The sequence below is a fragment of the Papio anubis genome, chromosome 13 (assembly GCF_008728515.1).
Source record: "Papio anubis isolate 15944 chromosome 13, Panubis1.0, whole genome shotgun sequence".
NCBI classification, from domain to species: domain Eukaryota; kingdom Metazoa; phylum Chordata; class Mammalia; order Primates; family Cercopithecidae; genus Papio; species Papio anubis.
Window position 1 is genome coordinate 13,849,200 of NC_044988.1, and position 25,883 is coordinate 13,875,082.

General features: G+C 39.1%; 1 protein-coding gene across 2 annotated transcripts in view; it reads left to right on the forward strand.

Annotated features, from left to right (window-relative positions):
- The first annotated feature begins 3,277 nt into the window (after nt 1-3,277).
- Nucleotides 3,278-25,883, forward strand: part of UBQLN1 (ubiquilin 1) — a 47,293-nt gene continuing 24,687 nt past the window's right edge. For both annotated transcript variants that reach the window (XM_003911853.3, XM_003911854.4), the window contains exons 1-2: nt 3,278-3,977; nt 25,333-25,484. In XM_003911853.3, coding sequence (XP_003911902.1) covers nt 3,798-3,977; nt 25,333-25,484 — 332 coding nt within the window. In that variant the 5' untranslated portion in view covers nt 3,278-3,797. The remainder of the gene's footprint in view (nt 3,978-25,332; nt 25,485-25,883) is intronic.

Consider the following 25,883-nt stretch of genomic DNA (forward strand, 5'->3'; position numbering starts at 1 on the left):
ATCTGTAGGAGGTTATTGCTGTAATCTAGGCCAGAGCTAATGAGGGTGTAAATTAGACTGGTAGCGGGAGAAAGTTTTAGATGATAGAAGCTGTGCTACAAATGATGAATGGTCAAGTGAAATGTGCAGGTAATTATGACGGAAGGTCTGATTCTGTAGGCTTGGGTATTCAAGGAGTTTCAGAAAGCAGGTAGCAATAATGGGTACAAGGAGGTGGGTGTAATGACTTGAAGGAATGATCAGAAGAAAGAAAAGTATAACATACAAGTGTTTCTAGAGATGGTAATAAAGGTATTTGACTGGAATGGAGTGTATACATTGAGAGCAACAGGAGTCAACACTAGGAGTTAGCTGTGGAAGGTCTAGTTAAGCAGCTTTGGGCTGGGCGCAGTGGCTCACACCTGTAATCCCAGCACTTTGGGAGGCTGAGGTGGGTGGATCATCTGAGGTCAGGAGTTTGAGAGCAGCCTGGCCAACATGGTCAAATTCTGTTTCTGCTAAAAATACAAAAATTAGCTGGGCTTGGTAGTGCACGCCTGTAATCCCAGCTACTCAGGAGACTGAGGCAGGAGAATCACTTGAACCCAGGAGGTGGAGGTTGCAGTGAGCCAAGATCATGCCATTGCAATCCAGCCTGGGCGACAGAGCGAAACTGTCTCAAAAAAAAAAAAAAAAAAAAAAAAAAGAAAAAGCTTTGGTTTTATTTTCTAGGCAGTGGGAAACTTATGATAGATTTTTGAGTAGGGTAGTAACATGATGAAGGCCTGTTATTTCTAGCACTTATATGACATATGTAGTACCTTGTATTAAAGGTATGTTCCTGGACACAAGATTAGAGGATTAATGTTTGTTAGAGGATACTCAGTGAATTCTTATTGATTGACTGAATCATTTTGTCAAAAAAGAATTATTCCATCATGTGAATAATAACCTTCTATCAATATACTTGAACTCTGAATAATGGATTTTCTCAAAATGGGACTTCCTCAGTTGCAGCTGGCTCATACTGGCTTGTGAGGGCTTACTGGTAAAATTTCACATGTTTTGTGAGGAAGGTGATCTCAAGTTGGTAACCATTTGCAAGATTTACATCAAGGAAATTGGCAAATGTAATAAATCAAAGTTTATTTTCAGGAGGACTGGTTATTAGTCATTTACCAGCACATCACTGCCAATTTCCCTCCCATCCCTTACCCCCACCATCCAACTATCATTTCAAGTTTTTTGACAGCAGAAACTGAGTCTTATTATTCGTGTATGCTCAGTACAGTATTATACAGTATTAGGGCATTAATTGTGATAAAATATACTCTTAAAATTTTATCCAGACCATTTAACAAACAAAAACCATTCAGAAGAAAATGCCACAAATAAACATCTAGACCTGGGGTTGGCAAACTATCTTCTGTGGGCCAAATCAGATCTTATGTCTGTTTTTATCTTGCAAGTAGAGTTTTTAGTAAACACGCTGTGATTATTCATGTATGTATTGTCAACGGTTACTCTGTGATACAAGGACATAGCTTAGTGTTTTAGACTGAGATCCTGTGGCCCACAAAGCCTAAAATATTAGGGTGGTGCATAAATAATTGCGGTTTTTGCAATTTTTTTTTTTTTTTTTGGCACCAGCCTAATATTTACTATCTAGCCCTCCCAGAAAGTTGACTAATCTCTGATTTACACCATGGTCCCCGCCACCTCCAGTGTCTCTTACAGGTCAGGATTATATCAAAAAAATGCCCTAACAATGGATAACTATACAGTATCTTCTTACAGGTAAATCTTATTACCTTATAATGTCACACACATCAAACATTTTTAGACAATGTAGACACAGATAATTGCAAAGTCCATAAATGCATGGAGACACACACACACACACACAGTATTTGCTGGAGAATCAAGAGAAAAACCGTCAAGTCTTCCTGGAGCATGTGATATAGGATGCATAGAAGTTAGACAGGTGAAGGCAAGGAGAAAGTCATTCTAGGTAGGGGAAGGCAGCTTAGGCAAAGCGTGCAGGTAAGACACAGTATGACAGGGAAAAACAGGTAATGAGGAGCTAATGAAGTTGAGGAGAAATTTTATTTAGACATATGGAAGAAATTCCAAATGACTGATTGTCCAGTTGTGGCACTTTCTATCTTGAGAAGCAGTGATTACCTCACACCTAGACATAACCAAGTAGTCATCCTTCATTAAGCAGAAGGCCTTGTTATTGAGCCACGCTGCCAGAAATTTAGGTGATATCAAATGATGTCTATCCTGAAATCGATATCCTCAGAATTCTCTTAGACCCAGATTCCATATAGCTCTGCTAAAAAGTCGTGTTTATGTAACAGTATTTATTCTGAGAACAGGGTTGGACGGCTTAGGAGCAGAAATGCAAAATGTATCTTTGCGGATTTGGGTCACCATGGGCTGTCAGGATTTAAATTGTGCAACACTGATTAATATAGTTAATGTGCTGGTTTGTACATTCCTTGCAAGTCATCTTTAAAACCAAATGATATAATTTCAAATTCGGATTCTCAGAGATAATTTATTTCTATCTGTATTACACTGAAAATAATTTTGGAACTATCCTTAATGCCACTTAAAGCCTGACATTGAGCAGTAACTTGATAGAATAGAAAGTGAACACCTCAGCTATATTACATTGTCCCAGTTGGGTGGACACTCCTCGGGCACCCTGTTCCGCCCTACACACTGTAGGAAATCGAGTTCACAGAGAATCTGGGGGCGCTCGCGCACAGCTGTCATCGCAGCAGCAGAGGCCACTGTCAATACAGGTCGCCTGATTGATCGTCTGACCAAACAGGGCTAACCCGAGGGGCGGTAAATAAGCTCTGGCCATGAAGCAATGACTCCGCGGGATTGCGCAGGGCAGTCACAGGCGTTTGCTCCATTTTCTGTTTGTTGTGCTGAGGACCTTTCCGCCATTAACTTATCCTAACTCCCCCGCATAGGGCAATACCAGCCCTCCAAATATGAAACGCTAAGCATATTAAAATAACAACAAAATACCTCGCCGCTATTTTATCACCAGACCCTCCTCCCAGCGGGGAACGCAGAGTAGGCAGAGAGGCAAGGCAGGGCAAGGCGACTGTGACAGCGCGGAGCGCTGAGCATTGCCCAGCTGGGAATGAAGTAAGGCGGGGAGATTACCTGGACCGCGAACGCGCAGGCGCATCCGCGGTCGCAGGGCCCACTGGTCCCTTTCTAGTAATTTCGCTAACCTTGACGTCATCTCTGTGCGCCGTTACAGCGCTTAACTGGAAACTGCAATTTAGTTTTTGGTGAAGGGAACGGAAAAAAACCATGAACTGAGCTCCCCGCCCCATTTTGCTTTTAGTCCTTCACACTGGCTTCGCCTACACTTTGGGCAATGGAGCGGGAAAGGAAAAGGCACGTAGGCTGAGCTCAAAGCGGCGCCAGCCGGGGATGACTCGGCGACGCCGCCAGGCGCGTTACCCGGCGTGCTCCGCGCGGCGCCGGCGAAGGGACGTGGGGGAAGGGGCAGGGAGGAGGAAGCGGTGGCTGCTGCGGATGTCGATGTGAGCGAGCGGCGCCTGAACACACGGCGACTGCCGAGCGCCTGACCCGGGCCTGCGCCAGAGCCTGCACCGAACTCCGAGGCCCCACACCCGCTAGGGTGGCCCTGCGCCCGTTGCTACTGAGGCGGCGTGCTCTGCATTCTTCGCTGTCCAGGCCTGTCGGCTTTGGTGTCTGCTGGCTCCTCCTTGCTCGCCTGCTCCCTCCTGCTTGCCTGAGTCACCGTCGCCGCCGCTGCAGCCATGGCCGAGAGTGGTGAAAGCGGCGGTCCTCCGGGCTCCCAGGATAGCGCTGCCGGAGCCGAAGGTGCTGGCGTCCCCGCGGCCGCTGCCTCCGCGGAGCCCAAAATCATGAAAGTCACCGTGAAGACACCGAAGGAAAAGGAGGAATTCGCCGTGCCCGAGAATAGCTCCGTCCAGCAGGTGAGGTCGCCTGGTGCTCGGGCCGGGATGGGGGTGGCGCAGGACCTCCGCCCGCCGCCCCAAGAGACCTTTTGGGAAGGACCTGGGAGAGGGGTCGTCCTCCCAGGTGCCCTCGGCCATTCTCCTGGGCGTCGTCCCAAATTAGATCACACCCAAGTTAGTGGGTTTGCGCTTTGGGACACCGCAGTGGTTTGTGGCGTGGCGGCGCGGCCTGTTTGTGGGACTGGCCGATGCCGCTTTTCTCGGAGCCTTCTTTCCCTGGCATCCGCCGACCCTCAGCCTCCTCCCCCAGATCCCCGCCCTCCGTCGCCTCTCCTCCAATTCCTCACAAAGGAAAGGGACCCACCGCTAGGCTCCGGGCGGGGTGGAGGCTGGGCGGGGGCGAGGGTTCGCTTTAGCTCAGGCTGCGGTTTTGTTTCATGAATTAAAAAAGGGGGTGGGTGGGATCCTCGTTGTTTTACGTGCCTGCTTGTTAAGATAGGTTTTGGGGTGAGGTGCACGTGTATATTTAGTTCTGCATTTTAACTCCTGAAATCTTTCCCACCTTGCAACCTTTTAAAAAAAAATTATGACGTAGAAACCGATTTTAGCTCCATCTTAAGTAATAGTAATAGTACTAGGTTTAAGGAGAAAAGTGAATGACTTTCTTTCATTGATGACTTGCTCTTTCCCTTTTAGTATGTTTATCATCTCTTAGATGCCAATCATTGGGTAGGTTTTTGTTTGATTTTAGAGAGGCGATAGCGATGTTGATATTAGCTGTTGCAACCAAATAAAAGAAAAGAAAATTGGAGTTAATGGAGAATATTACTTAAACTTGGTTCAGGAATACAAATCTTGCAGTTAATTAAGATCCTTGGTGGAATTTAACAAATAATTTTAGTGTATTGTTGAATACGTCGTATTTTCCATGATTATTGACTTAATCTCTGAAGATCGCACACAACGTGAACAGTTTGTGACAGGAAACAATCAACAATTCCTGAAATGTACCTATCAGTTTCCCCAGGGACTGTAGGTGATTGGGATATTGGTTTAGCGAGTTCCAAAGGTAGTGTGTTTTGTGAGGCAGTGAGGTGTGTAACATCGAATGAGAGAAACTTTTACCACCAACGGAATTTATCACTCTTTTTTTTTTTTTTTTTGGTTTCCTAGTGCCTGTAAAAATGTTCCTTACCATTTTTGTATTTTCAAGCATACAGAAAGTTGAAAGAACTGGGCAGTGGACACACATATGTCCATCATCTACAATTAGCATTTTACAGTATTATAATCGATTATCAAGTCCATTTTATTTTTGGGGAGCAATTCAGAGTAAGTTGCACGTGTCAGTAGATGACACCAGTACATGTCACTTCAGCATTGTGAACTGATATTTGCCTAAGTTCAGCTTCGTTTTTTACGTTTTTTGACGTAATTTTGACATGCAGTGAAATGCATGCCATTCCATGAGTTTTCACAAATGCTTACACCTGTGTAGCCCAAGCTCTTATCAAGATATAGAACATTGTAATTGACTAGAGAGTTCTTTCTTACCTTTTCCCAAGTCATTTCAGTCACTCGGCCTTTCCATCAACCACCCACTTTTTTTTTTTTTTTAAATGCCATAAGTTACAGAGTTGCCTGTTTTAGAATTTAGCATTAAGTGGGATCCCATATAGTCTATAGTACTGTTTGTATTTTTCTGGGTAAGCCTTTTTTTTTTTCCCACTCAGCATAATGTTTTTGAGTTTCGTCTTTGTTGCGTGTATCAATAGTTCCTTTCTTTTTATTGGTGTGTAGCTTTCCACTGTATGTATATACCATAATCTATTCACTGTTGAAAGTCACCTGAGCTGTTTCCAGTTAGTTACTGTGAACAGTCTTATACAAGTGTTTTTGTGGACTCTTTTTTCTTTCATGGTTATATACTTAAGACTTGGTTTAAGTAGGTCATAGGGCAATTGTATGTTTTAGTTTTGTGAGAAATTATGTTTTAAAAAATGCTTGTGGGCCCGGCGCGGTGGTTCACACTTGTAATCCCAGCACTTTGGGAGGCTGAGGCGGGTGGATCGCCTGAGGTTCGAGACCAGCCTGGCCAACGTGGTGAAACCCCGTCTCTACTAAAAATACAAAAATTAACTGGGCGTGGCCGCAGGCACCTGTAATCCCAGCTACTCGGGAGGCTGAGGCAGGAGAATCATTGCTTGAACCTGGGAGAGGGAGGTTACAGTGAGCCGAGATTGCGCCATTGCCATCCAACCTGGGCAACAAGAGCGAAACTCCATCTCAAAAAAAAAAAAAAAAAAGCTTGTGTAGTGCTGGCTTCAGCAGCACATATACAAAAAAAAAGCTTGTGTCATTTTACCATCCCACCAACGAAGATATATGGGAGTTCCTGTTGCTCCGTATCCCTGCTAACATTTTGATCTTGTCAGTCTCTTTAATTTTAGCTATTTTAGTGGGGGTGTAGCCATATTAAGTTTTAAAGTTCAGGTCTGGTTTCTAGGATTCCTGATTCATGCCTCCACCATCCTGGGTGCTTTCAGCATTTTACTGCAGAAGATTAGAAATAGTCAATATTTTATAAATGGAAAAATTCCTTTCAGTTAATATATGATGTTATAGCTGTGAGGATGTTTTTGCTTTTTGTGATGGTAAAATTAAAATTATAAATTCTGTGAACGCTTTTATTTTACTCTGCTGTAACCAAATTGTGTGTTTTTTTTTTTCTTTTTCTTTTTTTTTTGAGATGGAGTCTCACTCTGTCACCCCCCCAGGCTGGAGTGCAATGGCGTGGTGTCGACTCACTGCAGCCTCCGCTTCCCGGGTTCAAGGATTCTCCCGCCTCAGCTTCCCTAGTGGCTGAGACTACAGGCGCGTGCCACACCACACCCGGCTAATTTTTGTGTTTTTAGTGGAGACAGGGTTTCACCTTGTTGGCCAGGCTGGTCTCGAACTCCTGACCTCGTGATCCACCTGCCTCGGCCTCCCAAAGTGCTAGGATTACAGGCATGAACCACGGGGCACCCAGCCCAAAACGAATTGTTAATAGATAAAATTGAAGTCTTTCCGAAGTAGCCTTTTCTGATGGCAGTTAATTTTTAAATTCTTGATCATTGTTTTATGTCGAAGCAGAAAATGTGATAAAAATGGACGCTTACCACCACACCAGAGAACCTGAAGACAAGTTGGGCTTGTATATGCAAGGGAAACAGATACAGGAAAATGTGGAAGAAAAAGAAAAGCAGTTTTCAAATGACCTATTTGTAAAATCTACTTGAAGCACGAAAGATATGCCATTTTATAATTTAAAAATTTTAAAGGGTTTGATTGAAACTATTTGCTACAAATGAAAGCTTGTCATTAAAAAATACTTAATGACATTAAAATTCCACTGAAAATGTCCAGTTAGAAATTGGGAAATATTTAGTCTTTAAAATTTGTACCTAATTTTGGAGGGTCAGAGGGTAAGCTGAAGACAGACCTCCAGAGGATAATATTGAAGGCTTATGCTCTATATCAGGCAAATTCCATTTTCTGTAAGTTAAAATTTCTTTCAATAAGTATTTCTATGTAATGTAGATTCCTTAACACATTATACCAAATTATGTTTATGTGAACATGCTGTAATAATTGATTAGATGAAATTATGTTAAACTTCTTGGGTAAATTGTGAAATAAGTTGTAAGATGATAATTTATTTTCCTATTTTTCCATTGGTTTCTGGTCGTGAGTACCAACAGGCAGAAACAGGATGCCTTAATTTTTTACAGTGCTGTATACATTTGGTATTTAGTAATGTTACCTGTTCACAGTTACTAATAAAGCTGAAGCTATTTTCCAATTTAGAGTGAAATTTATTATTCATGGAGCACTCAGAATCAATTGAGTAACATAAGTTTTTACTTACAGGTAGCTAGAATAGGTAGTGAGAATATAAACTGTGCTATATGTATTCCAAGGTGCTGTCATTATTAGAGATTTTCATAATACAGGTTGAATATCCCTTATGGGAAATGCTTGGGACCAGAAGTGTTTGGGATTTTGGATTTTCTTTTTTTTTTTTTTTTTTTTGGAATATTTGTATATACATAATGAGATATCTTGGGGATGGCACCTAAATATAAACATGAAATTCAGTTATATTTCTTGTGCATTTTATGCACAGAGTCTGAAGGTAGTTTTATATGATATTTTAAATAAATTTGTGAGTGAACCAAACTATACATTGAACCATCAGAAAGCAAAGGTGTTACATATGGTATTTTTCCACATGTGATGTCATAGTGTTAAAAAATTTGAGATTTTGGAGCATTTCAGATTTCATATTTTTGGATTGGGGATGCTCAACCTGTATGTAAGTAAATAGATACAAAAGCATCAATGTGTAGTGGCACAAAGGCCCTGTGTATGAGATTTTTTTTTTTGGTTAATTATTCATCATCAGCTATTGAAAAGAGCTTTGAGGATTTCCAAGCATCCATGAGCAAGATAACATCTAGAAGAATGGAGAGTTATATATGTGAGACATTAGTGCAGATAATGGAGGGGAGTTTCCATATAACTTCTAATTAGCTTATTTTGGGATTTCTAGACTATTAGGTTATGTGTAAAAATTTTGAAATACATTTGCTTGAAATGTCCAGGCAGTATATACTCTGGTTTTAGAAAGTGCCTTCTGTCAGTGCAGACTTCTGGGAAAATATTAATATACTTAGGCGTAATTTAAACGTACTGAGTCAAATTGAGCCTTTCTTTGATAAGGGAAATTGCCTTAGGGTCATCATCACACACAACATTTAATGTTATACTGTGTAGTGTGGATTTAGAACTATACTGTCCACTTTGATACCATCACCCACATGTGGTTATTAAGTACTTAAAATGTGGTTGGACTGAAGTGAGATGTGTTGTTAAGTGTAAAATTTACACCAGATTTTGAAAATTTGGTATGAACAAAATAACTTAAGCATCTTAATGGTTTTGATATATTGTGTGTTGAAATAGTATTTTGCAGATTTGAGTTAAGTAAAAGATCAAACTTAATTTGACCTTTTATTAAAAACTTTTTTTCAGTATGACTTCTTAAAAGTTTAAAATTACTTGTGGCTCATATATGTTTCTACTGAACAACATCTTATCCAGAAGGTTGGATTGAATCAGTATAGTAAGATATCCGAGAAAAAAGTTTAAGATCATTGTTTTCTTATATGCTTTATTCTAATACTGAACAGCTGAAAAACTCGTTATTTAATGATTCTGATTAACAGAGATTGCTTAGCTTTTTTTAAGAAACAGCATAATTGAAGTATAATTTGCCTACCATACAATTCACCATTTTAAAGTCTGTAATTGATGTAATACATTCACAGGGTCGTGTAGTCAATTTTAGAACGTTTTTATCACCCTCAAAAGAAACCCTGTACCCTTTAGCAGTTGCCCTTCGTTTCTCCCTGGGCCCCCCAGCCTTAGGCAACTACTGATCTATTTTTTGTCTATAGATTTGCTTGTTCTGGACATTTGTTGTAAGTGGAATCATGTGGTCTTTTGTGATTGGCTTTCACTTAGCGTAATGTTTTCAAGGTTCATCCCTGTTTGAAGCATGTGCCGGTACTTCCTTCCTTTTTATTGCCGAATAACATTCCATTGTGTTGCCAACAGCATTCCACATTTTATTTTTCTCTCACGTGGTGGACACTGGGTTGTTTCTACTTTCTGGCTATTGTGACTAATGCCTCTGAACACTCATGTATAAGTTTTTGTGAGGACATGTGTTTTCATTTTTCTTGGGTGTAGATCTAGGAGTGGAAATTGCTGGGTTAAAGCTGTATGTGGAACTTTATGAGGAGCTGCCAAATTATTTTCCAAGGTGTCTGTACCATTTTACATTTCCACTAGCAATGCATGAGGATTCCAATTACCACATTCTCAATAACACTTGTTACTGTCTTTGTGATTATAGCCATCTTACTGGCTGTGAAATGGTATCTTACTGTGATTACTTTGCTTTTTATTTTCATTATTATTTTTGCTGGAGGCATTCTGAGGAAAACTGGAAAGCCTGATAGACAAATGTGCCTTTTATTATTTGAGCAGTAGTTCTCAGTGTGGTTTGGGGGGTCCCTATATCCTGTTAAGGGGACCATGAGATGAAATGATTTTCATAGTAATTCTGAGACGTTGTTTTTTTCAGTCTAATTTTCTCAAAACTGGGCAGTGCACTTGGCTAGAGTCTTTAAGGTGTGGGATATGACAACAGATATGTAAATCTAGCTGTCTTCTGTTATAAGACTAAAGTGATTTCCAAAAGTTTAAAATAATACCACTCTTATCACTGAGAAAATATAGCTATTTTTCATAAGGATGTTATGTATATTAATATATAGTGTATTATTTTTAAATGAATTTATTTTTAAAGATTATTCAGTTTTAATTTCTAATATTATAAATACCAACAACTATAAATAAACAAAACTCTTTGAATTTCTGAAGTTGTAAAATGGTGTCCTGAGAGCAAAAATTTCTCTGGTGGAGTATTTAATAGATTAAGTACGTCCTTAAAATATTGGGTAGTGGCTCCACTAAGTTGCCATTACCTCTTGCCTAGAAACTGCAGTAGCCTACTGGTAAGTTGCCTCACTTTTCTATAACTCTCCTGCCAGCCATTCCAAGAGTGATCTCTGAAAAATGTTAATCAGAGCATGCCACTCTCTGTGTAAAGCTAATGGCTCCCTGTTGGTCTTAGAATATATAATGGGGTAGAGAGGCGCTATGTAACACGGTTCCGTGCCCTCTCCATTTTCTGCAGATGCCTTCTTTGCTTGCTTGGCTGACTGCATTGACCTTCTAGTTCCTTGACCTGTTAATACTTTTTTCCTGCCTGAGGACTTTTGTACAGTTTGTTCTTGTTACCTAGAATGCAAGAACACTCTTTGCTCATTCCTCTTCCATCTTTAAATCTTAATGCAAAGGTCAGTTTCTCCAGGTAGCATCTATTTCTGATTGTCCAGACTAGATTGGGATCCCCTGTTGGATTTCTCACAGCAGCCTGTTTTTAATAAGAATTCATCACAACTTAAAATTGTATATTTATGTGATTCCTTCTCTTTAGAGAGGGGCTGTGATTGTTCACCATTGTATTACCAGAGCCTAGGGCTCAATAAATTGTTTACATATGAATCTAGTCCATTATGTACAATAATACATATTCAGTAATTACTTATTGTTGAACCTTTACTGAGTGTAGTATGTACATAATCTCGTAGCTTCCAGCCCTCTTGTGGAAGCTTCCTCTTAAGCTGTTCCCCCCTAGGTCACCACTCTCCAAGCACAACTCTTGACTGCTCCGTGATGTTCACTCTTTTTTCTCTGCCTGGAACATTATTCTTCTAGAACCACCTTTCTTAGCTGGAGATTCTCATCTGAACCACAGAGCACGGAAAGTGATTTGAATAGCTATCCATTTCTCTCAAAGGTGGTTCATGATGAATATAATTTTAGATGTATAGGAGAGAAGTTAATTCATTACATAGTGAGTGGTTCACTGGAAAATACTGGTTTATCAACCCGTTCTTCAGGAAAAACACTGATTTGTAGTGTTTGCTGGATTTCCATGATGTAAATATTGTCACTGTGGCAGATTTCAAGATACCGTTATTAAACTGGCTCCCAAAATTTGTGAAAATTTCAGAGCCATTGCTTATAATGGGTACGTTAGGGCAGGGGCCAGCAAACTGGTAGTCCAAATCCACTGTGCCCATTTGCTAGTGTGTTATCTATGGCTCCTTTCAGAATAGACCGTGTGACTGCTAGAGCCAGAAAGATTTACTGTCTAGCCCGTAACAGAAAGTTTGCTTATGCTGCTGTTAGGGCTTCGTGTTACTAGATCTTGTTCATCAAAACATTTCTCATTGGAAATTTTTACCATGACTTATTTTTTATAGAAATACAATGTGAGCTGGGCTCAGTGGTTCACGCTTGCAGTCCCAACACTTTGCAAGGCTAAGGTGGCAGGATTGCTTGAGCACCGTGGCTCAGTGATCATGGCTCACTGCAGCCCCCTGCTCCTGGAGTTCAAGACCAGCCTGTCTACAAAAAAATAAAAATTTATCTAGGTGTGGTGTCACATACCTGTAGTAGCAGCTAGTTCAGCAGGGTTGAGCCCAGGAGTTTGGAGGTTACAGTGAGCTGTGATTGCACCGCTGCATTCCAGCTGTGGTGACAGAGTGAGACTTGGTGTCTTAAAAATAAAAAACAGTATGAGCCACATATGTAATTTTCCTGTTAGCCACTTTAATAAAAAGGAAAGGCTGAAGTTAATTTTTCAATAGTGGTGACTCACACATAAAATTTATCACGTTAACCATTTTTAAGTGTTCGGTTCAGTGACATTAAGTACATTCACAGTCGTTACCACCAGAACTCATCATCTTGCAAAACTGAAACCCTGTACCATATAAACAGTAACTCCCCATTTTCCCCACCTCTAGCAACCACCATTCTTCTTTTTGTCTCTGAATTTGACCACTCTAGGTATTTCATATAAGTGGAGTAAGACAGTGTTTGGCCTTTTGTGATTAACTTATTTCCCTTAGTATGATGTCCACACGGTTCATTTATGTTGTAGCATGTGTCAGGATTTACTTTTCTTTTTTTTGAGACAGGGTCTCACTTTGTCACCCAGGCTGGAGTGCAGTGGCACAATCATGGCTTGCTGCAACCTCCACCTCCTGAAGTTCAAGTGATCCTCCTGCCTTAGCCCTCCAAGTAGCTGGGACTACAAGCTCATGTCACTATGCTAGGCTACTTTGTATTTATTTGTAGAGACAGGGTTTTACCACTTTGCCCAGGTTGGTTTTGAACTCCTCAGCTCAAGGAGTCTGCCTGCCTTGGTCTCCCAAAGTGCTAGGATTATACAGGTGTGAGCCATCACACACCCAGCCAGAATTTACTTTGTAAGACTGAATAATATTCCATTGTATGTATGTACCACATTTTCAAAATCCTTTGATCTGTTGCTGGTCACTTGGGTTGCTTCTATCTTTTGGCTATTGTAATTTTAGTATGCTTTATTTAACCCAGTATATCTAAAATATTTTAAGGTGTAATTGATATAAAGACTGTAAAATATCTTGCATTTTAAAATACTAAGTCTTTGAAATATATTTTGTAATTTACACTTAGAGTATATCTCAGTTTGAAGTAGCCACATTTCAAGTGCTTAATAGCCATATGTAGCTAGCGACTACTGAATTAGCATAGCTAATAAAGCTTTCAGGATGTGCTTCCACCTACCTTTTCTCCTGTTTTCATTGCATTTCAGCCATTTTGTATTGTCTCTTCCGCTACCTTCAAACATCACTAGCTCTTTCTCCCCCTTTTGAGGCCTTTGCAAATGCTGCTAATGACAATGACATAATGGCCAATATTTATTGCAGGCTTGATTTGTAAAGCATGATGCATTATATTTTCTTAAAATGTCACACAGCTTTATGCTGAAAACACTGTTACTATCTTTTTTTAAAAAAATGAAGATGCTGGCCGGGCATGGTGGCTCGTGCCGCTAATCACAGCACTTTGGGAGGCCGAGGCGGGCGGATCATGTGAGGTCAGGAATTTGAGACCAGACTGACCAACATGGAGAAACCCCGTCTCTACTAAAAATACAACATTAGCCAGGCATGGTGGCACATGCCTGTAATCCTGGGTACTCAGGGGGCTGAGGTGGGAGAATCGCTTGAACCTGGGAGGCAGAGGTTGCAGTCAGCCGAGATCACGCCATCACACTCCAGCCTGCGGCACAAGAGTGAGACTTCGTCTCAAAAAAAAAAAAAAATAGCTGGGTGTGGTGGTGCACGCTTGTAGTCCCAGCTACTCGGGAAACAGGTGGGAGAATTGCTTGAATTTGCGAGGCAGAGGTTGCAGTGAGCCGAGATCTCGCCACTGCAGTCCAGCCTGGGCGACAGAGGGAAACTGCCTTTTTAAAAAAATTTTTTTTTTTTTTGAAGCAGTGTCTTGTACTGTCGCCTCGGCTGGAGTGCAATGGCGCAATCTCAGCTCGCTGCAACCTCCGCCTCCTGGGTTCACACGACTCTCTTGCCTCAGCCTGCTGAGTAGCTGGGATTACAGGTGCACACCACTACACCCGGCTAATTTTTTTGTATTTTTAGTGGAGATGGGATTTCACTATGTTGGCCAGACTGGTCTCGAACTCCTGACCTCATGATTCGCCCGCCTTTGCCTCCGAAAGTGCTGGGATTACAGGTGTGAGCCCCCCTGCCTGGCCTAACTGTGTCTTTAAAAAAAAAAAGATACTGAGACTCATATTATTAATGTGATCAAATTCATACATATATTAAGTAGTAGACTCTAGATTCAAACCCAGTGACAAACTTGGGAGGCCTCACCGATCCAGTGCCCCAAATTGCCTTGACTTTCTTTGGCTGGCTTTTCCATCTTTAAAAATGGATTGAAGAGCTAGGTGTGGTGGTTCAAGCCTGTAGTCCCAGCTACTTGGGAGGCTGAGGTGGGAGAATTACTTGAGCCCAAGAGTTCCACGCCAGCCTGGGCAACATAGCAATACTCTTATCTTTTTTAAAAAAGTTTATTTAAATGTTAGTTCATCAGAGGGTAATTGGATGCACCAGTTTATATCCGATCATTGATTATAATCTCTGATACCATTTTGTGATTATATGGATTGTCTCCTTTACCCCCCCCGCCACTCCGCAATACTGTAAGAACTTCAGGGGCAGGGACTGTTGTGCTTACTTTCTAATCCCAAGTTGCCTAGAATTGTGGCCTGGGCACATACTGAGTAGACAAGTATTTATTGAATGACCAAATAGTGTTTTAAATATTTATTTGCGATATTTTGTACCTAGTTGGGATTTTTTTTTTCCTTTTTTAGACAGAGTCTTGTTCTGTCACCCAACCTGAAATGCAGTAGTGCCATCACAGCTCACTGCCACCTTGATCTCCTGGGCTCAAGCGATCCTCCCACTTCAGCTTCTGGAGAAGCTAGGACTGCAGATATGCACCACCACGCCCAGCTATTTTTTGTACTTTTTTTTGTTTTTTATTTTTTTGTTTGTTTTTATAGAGACAAGATTTCACTGTGTTGCCCAGACAGGCTGGTCTTAGGAATATTTTAAGAATGCAATTTTGGAAAAATGTGTTTATTCTTAGTCATCTTAAATGTCTGATGGCATTATTACAGTTATTTTCCTGTACCAACAACTGCTACTACAAAAAAGATAAGAGAGGTGATACACTAGCTTGATTTAATCTCTCCACATTGTTTACATAAATCAAAATGTCGTATTGTGCTTCATAAGTATATACAATCATGATGGCAGGTGGATCATGAGGTCAAGAGTTCGAGACCATCCTGGCCAACATGGTGAAACCCCGTCTCTACTAAGAATACAAAAATTAGCGGGCATGGTGGTGTGCACCTGTAGTTCCAGCTACTCGCGAGGCTGAGGCAGAAGAATCGCTTGAGCCTGGGAGGCAGAGGTTGCAGTGAGCCAAGATTATGCGACTGCACCGTATCCTGGCAACAGAGTGAGACTCCGACTCAAAAATAATAATAATAATAAAAAGTGAAGTTAAACTATACAAATACCATTAAATTGAGATTAGGAGCTTTTTTTAGAGACTGAAGTTGATACTTAAATCTGCCGCTCTTTACAGAGACTATTGGATTAGCATACTTAACAGATTCCATTTATTATAGGCATGAAAATATATGTGTGTATTTGCAAAATATTGTTACTAGACCTGAACTCTGATTTTTCTAGGTATAATTATATAACTATGAGTTAGTTTGATGTCCTGTACATATGACAACAGTCTGCTTGGTTTACTGGTTAAGCAACTGCTATATAGATGTCTAAAACTTGGGGGTAATTTTTTTTGGTTTTTACTCTTTAAAGCTCTCTCCAGTTTTCTTAAAGGATATAACTTTTACATTTAAAAAATACCTTATGCATATTTTTATTTTAAAATTAAGAAATTCACATGATGTTGAAAAGTATAAAAAAGGGGACTGAGCGTGATGGCTCACACCTATAAGCCCAGCACTTTGGGAGGCAGAGATGGGCAGATCACAAGGTCAGGAGTTCAAGACCAGCCTGGCCAATATAGTGAAACCCCATCTCTACTAAAAAAATAAAAAAATTAGCCAGTGTGGTGGGGCGCACATGTAGTCCCAGCTGCTTGAGAGGCTGAAGCAGGAGAATCACTTGAACCCAGGAGGCAGAGGTTGCAGTGAGTCAAGATCGTGCCACGCCCCCCGGGCCGGGGGGAAGGGGGAAAATTAAGACAAAAAAAAAAAAAAAAAAAAGGTGGGGGGACATTCAGCATAAAAGGTAAAGTTAACTTTTTTTTTTTTTTTTTGGTGATTCTGTCCAGAAAGGTGTTTGTATGTTCATATATAATTTTTGACTTTTGTTAAGCAAATGGGGTCAACCACCCACAATTTTCTTTATCTTACTCTTTTTACTTGTATTACCTTGGTAGTCTTTCCATGTAGAACTAGCTCATTAGACTATTATTTATTATTTTTGTGATTTATTGTTTTGGTTTGCTTATGAATATTTTGAGAAAGGAAAGCATGAACCTTAGAATTGGAGAAATCTGATGATGGGTAAGAAGCTTTAATCATCTCAGCCTCACTGGCTATGTTTTTAACGTATCATGTAATACCTGCTTCAGTAGATTGTTTGGAGGATTTTGTGACATCATATGCATAAAGTACCTGACTCAGAGTTTATATGATTTACTTATATTGGTTTCTTTCCCCATAGCCTTTTGTTCAGCAGCGAATTGAGTTTCAAGTTTTTGCAATAGAAGGAAGTATATCTATCCTAGCATGTGAATAGTGATATATTTAGTTTGTAATTCTTATCAGATTTAAATCAGAGAGATTCTAAAAAATAAATTTTCTAAATAATACACTAACATTTGTGGCTGTGTACAGTTTTATGAGAGAGTGCCCCTTTCTCATATATGTTACATATTCAGTGTGGTTGTTTCTCATACTTGGCATCCTTGTATAAAGGGTTATGCAGTGTTTTAAATAATACTACTAATTTTAAGGTTAAACGTCAGACTCTTGGAGAATGATAACTGACAGAACCATGTATATGGATGATTTATGGACATTTTTTCAAATGTTATTAGCAATATTGAGTAAGGAGCTAATTCAAAAATAGACTCTTGAAGGATCTCTGCCTTAAGATACTGAAATAGCAAAGATTTGAATACAGCATTCAGATAACTATTTAGAGAACCCTTGCTAAATGCTGTTAATATGTGACTCTGCAGGAAATTCGTGTATGTTTTATCTTCAGAGCTGAAGTAAATTTTATTTTTGGATAGGTTGATTCCTACCCCCCAGGATGTTTAATAGGGTGAGATAATGGTTGTTTAAAAGCAAGTTTGGATGTTTGGATTTTGGAATGTTTGTAAAGGGTGACGGTGTTGCTTTTAAAGTCAGATTAACTCCATTTTCAAAGTGTTTACAGTTTAGAGCTTATCCTTGCATAATTAGATTAGCAATATTTGAATATCTTAGTGAGTGAATTGTGCCCAGGCAATTTCCGTGTCTCATAATTCTCCCATCAGCCCTGCAGAATAGATATCTCTGTTCCTAATGAAGAAACCAAGGCTCAGAGACAGGTTACATCCTCCAGGTCACAGAACTAGTATGTAGCAAAACCAAGATTTGAATTCAGGCCTCCGTGTTTCAAAAATATTCTTTCCTAATTTGATTCTCTTCTCTTCCCTCCCTATGTGTGTTTCATTTTCTTCTCAAAAACAGTGGAGAACAAGGAGTAAGCAAAGTCGACCCTCAACAGCTGAGATTGGCACAATAAAGTTGATACACTGTATCTTAGACATTTTCATTTCAGGACAGCATTTCACATTCTTTGCACATTCTATTTGATACGGTTTTCTAACTCTTAATTATTTGCTGCTTTTCTTCCTCAGATTAAAAATAGAAAATTTAGGGGATAAAGAAGGTATGCTTTCAAGACAGGAACTTGACAGTCTGGTTAAAAAAAAAAGAAAAGAAAAAGGCAGATACAGGATACCTTGAGAGTCTGGAACAGTTATCACTATATTGCAGAACAGCAGTTGATATTCACACCAGTAACTCAGCATTATCAAAAGTTAAAATTACATTCAGTAGAATGGAAAACAATTTTGGTGCTCACACAGGGGTAACCTTCAGTTAGCTGGAGAATCCACTCATGTGCAACACCTGGCTTTTGGATGATGTTGAAAAAAGTGAGGGGTTACTGAAAGTTGTTTTGTCCGTGCTGGGTTCATTTTGAAATCATTAAATTGCTTATTCAAGGTGCATTAGAATTTTGATTCTTACGGTTTTTGAGGAAAAGTTTATTAATTCTCAGCTTTCAGCTCTCTGGCCTGTAGTTATCGTAGGTTATCAGTGCAAGACCAGAGTTGGATGTACATCCTGTAGGAAATATGGATACTTTCAAGCCCATTCTATCATGTATCTTTAATTTTGAGTTAATCGTGACCACATAGGCTTAAGGACAGGAATAATTTAATGTAGGTAATCTTTTTAAAGGAAATTACAAAATTCTTCCTTTATGGTTCTGGCTATTCCTTAGATGAAAACATTTATTATTATTATTATTATTATTTTTGAGACGGAGTTTCGCTCTTGTTGCCCCAGGCTGGAGTGCAATGGCATGATCTCAGCTCACCACAACCTCCATCTCCCGGGTTCAAGCGATTCTCTTGCCCCAGCCTCCCAAGTAGCTGGGATTACAGGCGTGTGCCACCATGCCTGGCTAATTTTGTATTTTTAGTAGAGATGGGGTTTCTCCATGTTGGTCAGGCTGGTCTCAAACTGCCGACCTCAGGTGATCCGCTGTGGTCTTCCAAAGTCCTGGGATTACAGATGTGAGCCACTGCGCCCGGCTGAAAATATTTTGTATAATTGTAATAAGTCTTATTTTTCTGCAGAGGAATAGTGTCAGTGAGCTACCTCTGTCTAAACAGCTTTGAGATTTTCTAAGATGGCTAATTAAGTTTTTCTATATCAGTACTGTTTAGCTTCTGATTTTTGTTGTTGTATGATAAAAGTGTAGATTAAACAGACAAGGAAGTTAAGTTCAAATGTTAGAGAAAATTTCTAGAAATTTTGAAAACAGTGTAATCTAAAAGCTATTTCTCTATTCTGTAGGAAGCAGAATAGAAGTTTAAAGATATTTGAAGTATATGCAGAATTTTTAGCTGTAGGACAAATTCCATTTAGATAAAAGTACTACATTATTTAACTTGATTTAATTTTGTTAAATTAATAAACCCTAAAATATGGTTTATTTGGAGAAGTGTACCATATCTGGCACGGTACAATTAAGCTTAAGATTCATTTATCTTGGTTTCAAATAGAATGGCAGATAGCTGAACTTACACAGTTGTTTATCTCTTGGTTTTTGCTTGCTCGTTCCAAGTTTTGTATCATTTTTACTCAGAACAAATCAATTTAGCAGTAGTCTTCTACTTGGAAGTGGTTCTAATATCTAAATTAGGTTACCTTGGTTGTTTGAAAGTTAAAATAAGAACTGAGTTATAAATGGTAGTCATATGCAGTTCTCTGTAGTTCCCTAGAACTATACTGTATGCTATCACCATTTTTAACGTGTTTTCCAACTTTCAGCATAAAGTGCCATAAATTCGTACTTCAGGATTAAGATGTCCCTCCAGAACCAAGAGTCCCATGAGGCTGGAGGATCCCAGTATCTATGACATTAATTGTCAACAGCTCTGTAAATTTGTGAGTGAACATGATTTCTCACATGTCTGTCAGGACTTTGGTTGGGTTTCTTGAGGTTTTGTTGTAAGAAATGAATGTGAAAATGTGTGTGTGATGCCAGGTACAGCATAGCTGTATAATAATGATTAATGGAAGTAATTTTTGAATGTGTACTGTAGTGTCCTACTTTTCTGCATCTAGGACACTGTAGAGAAGCCCTTAGTCTGTCCAGAAAGCTCTGATTATCTTTCAGGTACTGATGCTGACAACTCATGGTTAGGAGACTCCTGTCTTTAAATGTTACCAGAGGTTCAGCTGAGCTTTATTCATTGCTGTTCTACTAGATTTTGAGATTATAGCTGTTTTGGATATCAGGTTTTAATTGTCTCTGCTACGTATTATGTTAATGGATGATCTTTTATCCTTCGGTGATCATCTCTGTTGTCATTTTCATGTCTTATATCCAGTTTGATCTGCTACCTAAAACTAAGTTCTCTTCATTCCATTTCCTTTCAGTTGACCTGCCCAAGATGAGACATATATGTATGTATTTTATATATATATAGTTTTTTGGTTTTTTTTTGAGACGAGTCCCGCTCTGTCACCCAGACTGGAGGGCAGTGGCGTGATTTTTGGCTCACTGCAACGTCTCCTCTTGGGTTCAAGTGATTTTCAAGCCTCAGCCTCCCGAGTAGCTGGGATTACAGGTGTGTGCCATGATGCCAGGCTAAGTTTTGTATTTTCAGTAGAGATGGGGTTTCGCTATGTTGGCCAGGCTGATCTCAAATTCCTGACCTCAGATGATCCACCCACCTTGGCCTCCCAAAGTGTTGGGATTACAGTCATGAGCCACTGCACCCGCCCTCAGTAAGGCATATTTTAGCTTTGGGGAAGGGAATAATTTGAAATTGAAATACTCGGGAGTGCAGGCTACCTGTGTTTCGACTTCCTGATGTTTCTGTTCTTTTTTTTTTTTTGAGACAGGATCTGGTTCTGTTGCCCAAGCTGGAGTGCAGTGGCACGATCATAGCTCACTGCAGCCTCCAACTCCTGGGCTCAAGCAATCCTCCCATGTTGGCCTCCCAAAGTGCTGAGGTTACAGGTATGAACCACCACACCCAGCCCCTGCTGCAGCTTAAAAGTTCACAGTCAACTTTTAAAACTATTTTTATTAAAGTACAGCATAGAAGAATACATATATCATAAATGTACAGGTTTGTGTTTTAGCCTAAAGGTCAAGAAAGTAGAACATGATACGAATTCCCAAGAAGTCACTTTCAAACTTAAGGTTACCACTATTCTCACTTTGGACACCATGGATTTTGTTCCCAACCCTTAAAAAAAACAAAAAACTTCATATAAATGAAATCATACAATTTATCTTTATTTGTGATTGGCTTTTTTGCTCTGTGTTGAGGTATCCATGATGATATGTGGCAGTAGTTCATTTGTTGTCATTGGGGGTAATCTAGTACATGACTGCACTATAGTTTATTCTACAGTTGAGGGACATTTGGATTGCTTTCAGTTTTTGGCTAATATAAGTAATGCTAGTTCGAATGTTCTTGATTGTATTTGTTGATGTATTTGTTGTGGACATGTAATTTGTTAAATAGCGGAATTGTTGGGTCATGCGGTAAGCATATGGTCAACTTCTCTTGCAAAATGTTATTCTAAAATGTACTGATTTATACTTGTACCCACAGTGTGTGTGGTTTCCAGTTGCTCTGCATCCTCTGTAACACTCTAACAGTCTTAAACTGAACCCTTCAGTGCATTTGTCACTGGTTTTAATTTAACGTTTTCTATGTTGTTTGTCATCTAAATGAAAAGGATTTTATTTTTGTGAAATTCCTGTTTCAATTTCTTGGCCATTTTTCAGTTGGGTTGTGTTTCTTGGTGATTTGTAGACATTATGAAATCTGGATTTGAGCTGTGCTGGTTGTGTTGCAAATTGTCTCTTTAAGGGCTTATCTTTTTACTCTGCTAATGATAGTTCAGTATATGGTACCCCTTTAAAACAATGGTTAGGTCTTTTTGTATCCCACTTAGGTCATCTTTTCCAGTTGATCAACACTTGATTTCTTGTTATCTTTTTGGTAGTTTAATTGCATGTGGTCACAGAGTACAACTTGGTAAGATTTTAATTTTTTGAAATATGCTGACTTTCTTTATGGCCCAGGATATGTAGTCAAATTTAGTAAAGACACTTAAAAAGAATGCTTATTCTGCAATTGTTGGGTTTGGTGGTCTGTGTATGCCCAGTTAGGTCATATGTTAATTTTCATATCTTTTCTGTTTTTACTAATTCATTTTTGACCATTTAGTTTGTCAATTTCTCTGAGATAAATGTATCACATTGTTTATAATAGCCAAAAGGTAGAAACAACCCAAATGCCCATCACCTGATGAGTGGATAAACAAAATAGGTGGTATATCCATACAATGGAATACTATTTGGCCGTAGAAAGGGATGAAGTATTGATACATGCTATGACATGGGTGAATCTTGAAAACATGCCAAGTATAAGAAGCTAGTCACAAAGACCATATGTTATAATACTGCCTTTATATGAAATACTCCTGTGGAGACAGAAAGTATAAATTACTGGTTTCTTATGGTTGGAAGTGATGAGGCATACGTAGGTGATAGCTGTAGGGTATAGATTTTTTTTTGAGGTAATGAAAATGTTCTGAAATTGACTAACACATATCTGTGAATACTCCAGAAACCATTGAATTGTATACTTTAAATGAGTGAATTATGTGGTATTAGTTATGTCTCCATAAAGCTTAAAAAATTCTGTTGTTTTTGTGAGTATTTGAAAGGATGTAAGAATAGATGCATTTTTTTTTTTTTTAACCCAGGCTGGAGTGCAGTGGCAATCTTGGCTCACTGCAACCTCTGCCTCCCAGGTTCAAGCGATTCTCCTGCCTCAGCCTCTTGAGTAGCTGGGATTACAAACACACACCACCATGCCCAGCTAATTTTTGTATTTTTAGTGGAGATGGGGTTTCACCATGTTGGCCAAGATGTTCTCGATCTCCTGACCTTGTGATTCGCCTGCCTCGGCCTCCCAAAGTGCTAGGATTACAGACGTGAGCCACCGCGCCCGGCCAGATGCGTGTCTTTAATCTAGCATCTTACCTTCAAATCCTAAAATGTGATAAAATGCTGTATAACTGTATGTTCTATAATAAAGTCATTTATTTCAGAATAACAAAGGATATCAAAGATTTTGGAGAAGATTTCTGAGTTTCAGGTTAAGAAACACAAATCTAGTTTTACCCTCATTTTGCATATGAAAAATAGTTAATCTGGATAGGTTTGTCTTTGAAGTCAAATCTAGGTTTGAATCCTAACTCCCAGTAATCTGGATAGGTTTGTCTTTGAAGTCAAATCTAGGTTTGAATCCTAACTCCCAGTTTATTAGCTGTGTCAGTGTGGGGGGAAGGGAGACATCTGTAACCTCTTTTTCTGTGTCCGAAATAGGATTAAAATCTCTCTTCCTCACAAAATTGTTGAGTATTAAGAGAACTGGCATAGTAGTAGCTACCATTGATTGACTACTGCCTATATACCTGATGTTTGCATTTATATACATTCTCGTTTAATCCTTACAAACCATGTGTTCTGCCGTTCATTATATTATTATTTCGGATGGCTACTAAAGGGAAAATGAGGTGTCTAATAATGGGAGGCTAGTTAAATTATGACCTGTTTCTAGATATAGAATATCATGCAAATGGTGTTCTATGAAGATTTTCTCTTAGTTACTTGGAAATTGCTTGTCTTAGATAAAAGGATTATGTATCATATGATTTCAAATAAAGGAAAGAAAATGCAGATGGAAAAGCTTCAAAATATTTACTGAAGTGAAGTTTTGTGTTATCTTTATGCTTTTTTTTGGTATTTTTCAAAATGTTAGCAATGTGTATGGGAGTTGACAAAGGTAAAATAGATTTTTTAAAAACCAGTTGTTTACATTGGCTGTTGTAATTTGATTATGGAAAATTTTATTCATATACAAACGTAGAGTGTTAGGAACTTTCATGTACCTATCTCTGATTTTCAACAATGATACATAGCTTACCATGTTTTTTATATATGCCTTCCCTTCCTTGTCCCCGTAAGATTTTTAAAATCTCAGACATTCCATCATTTAATGTCTATTTATCGTGACAACCAGAAAAATGCCCCTATGTATTTCCAAAACACCTTCTTGGCAGCAGTTTCCTCGTCTATTGAGATCCATTGCTGTGGGACAGTGAGGTAGAGTGGTTTGAAGACGTGATTCTTTTCTGAATTTGGACTGATTTCCTGAGCCAGTCTTTTAATGTAGATTCCTGGGCCCACTCTGAAGCTTTCCTATTTGGGCAGTCTGGTAAAACCTAAGCATACTGGTGATTTTGGTAAAGATCTGAGAATAGTATAAGTAAGTTTTTCTTTATAGCATGATGCTCTTTTGTCTGATTTTATATGTCTGGTCCCTGGAAAGCCTTCTTCAGGTTTTATTGGCTACTTTGTAGTCTTTCTTTAGTTTTCACTTATGGAAAGCCTTCTCTGACTTCCCTTTATGCTTCCTGTGGACTTCATGGTTTTACTTGACTCTCGTTGGACTGTTCACCTTCAGGGAAAGAGTTGTGTCTTTTGTCTTTGATTTTCCATAGTACTGCTTATTAATAAATATTGAATAAAGTAAGTGGGAAGGATGGTCAGTATAATACAGATTAAGTATACCTTATCCAAAAACTTTTTTTTTTTTTTTTTAAACAGACAGACTTGGGACCAGAAGTGTCTCAGATTTCAGATTTTTTGTTTTTTTTTTTTGGAATATTTGCCTTATATACTTACTGGTTCAGCATTCCTAATGTGAAAATCCAAAGTTTGAAATGCTCCTGTGAGCATTTCCTTTGAGTGTCATGGATGCTCAAAAAGTTTTGAATGTTTGTGCATTTCAGAATTGGGGTATTTGCATTAGAGCTACTCCACCCCCAGGCCAAGAATATGAGATTGGCTGTGTATACTATATTCAACTAGAAAGAAAGGAACAGGACTGAAGATAGAAGTCTGAGGAATAGATTATTTTGGACGTAGTAAGAGCTAATTGTGGCTCGAACTAAATCTGGTCTCGTTGACATAAAAAGAATAAGGATATTGGGAAGCAATGCATTGTTAGGCCTCAGCAGAGGATTGAACATAGGATATGTGCACTATAATAAGACCTTTGTGTTAGAGATGAAGTGATAATCATTTCTTACTAAGATCAAGATACTGACATAAGAAGGACGCATCTCTATATTGTTTGAATTGGGAACTTTTTGTTTTGTTTTGTTTTTAGAGGCGGGATCTCGCTCTGTCACCCAGACTGGAGTGCAGTGGTGTGATAATAGCTCACTGCAGCCTTGAACTCCTGGGCTCAAGCAGTCCTCCTGCCTCAGCCTCCTGGAACATTGGCATTATGGTGTTTGAACTGTAGTGTCTGTAGTAGAGGCCTCTATGAGGTACCTTTAGAAACTAGACTGTATGGTGCTGTGCAAACAACTGTAATACATATTTACTTTATTTTTATTTAGTTTAAGGAAGAAATCTCTAAACGTTTTAAATCGCATACTGACCAACTTGTGTTGATATTTGCTGGAAAAATTTTGAAAGATCAAGATACCTTGAGTCAGCATGGAATTCATGATGGACTTACTGTTCACCTTGTCATTAAAACACAAAACAGGTATGGTTTTGGAAGATGTACAGCTTTAAAATCGTGGATGAATGTTCATACTTCTAAAAGTAACTAGTGTTGGCTGTAAATTACTTTCCCTGTCATTAATATTTAAATAGTTAAAATTCTTTCCTTGCTGTCGATAATGATTTTTTTTTAAAAAGTGATTCCATGTTAATGCTTACATGATTGTCAGATAACCATTTTATATTTTTCAAGGTTCATTGGTATTTAGTTATTATATCTAAACTATTTGCATTAGAACAAGCAAGTTTTTAGCTTTTCTCTCTTTTTTTGAAACGGAGTCTCACTTTGTCGCCCAGGCTGGAGTGCAGTGGCGAGATCTTGGCTCACTGCAAGCTCCGCCTCCTGGGTTCATGCCATTCTCCTGCCTCAGCCTCCTGAGTA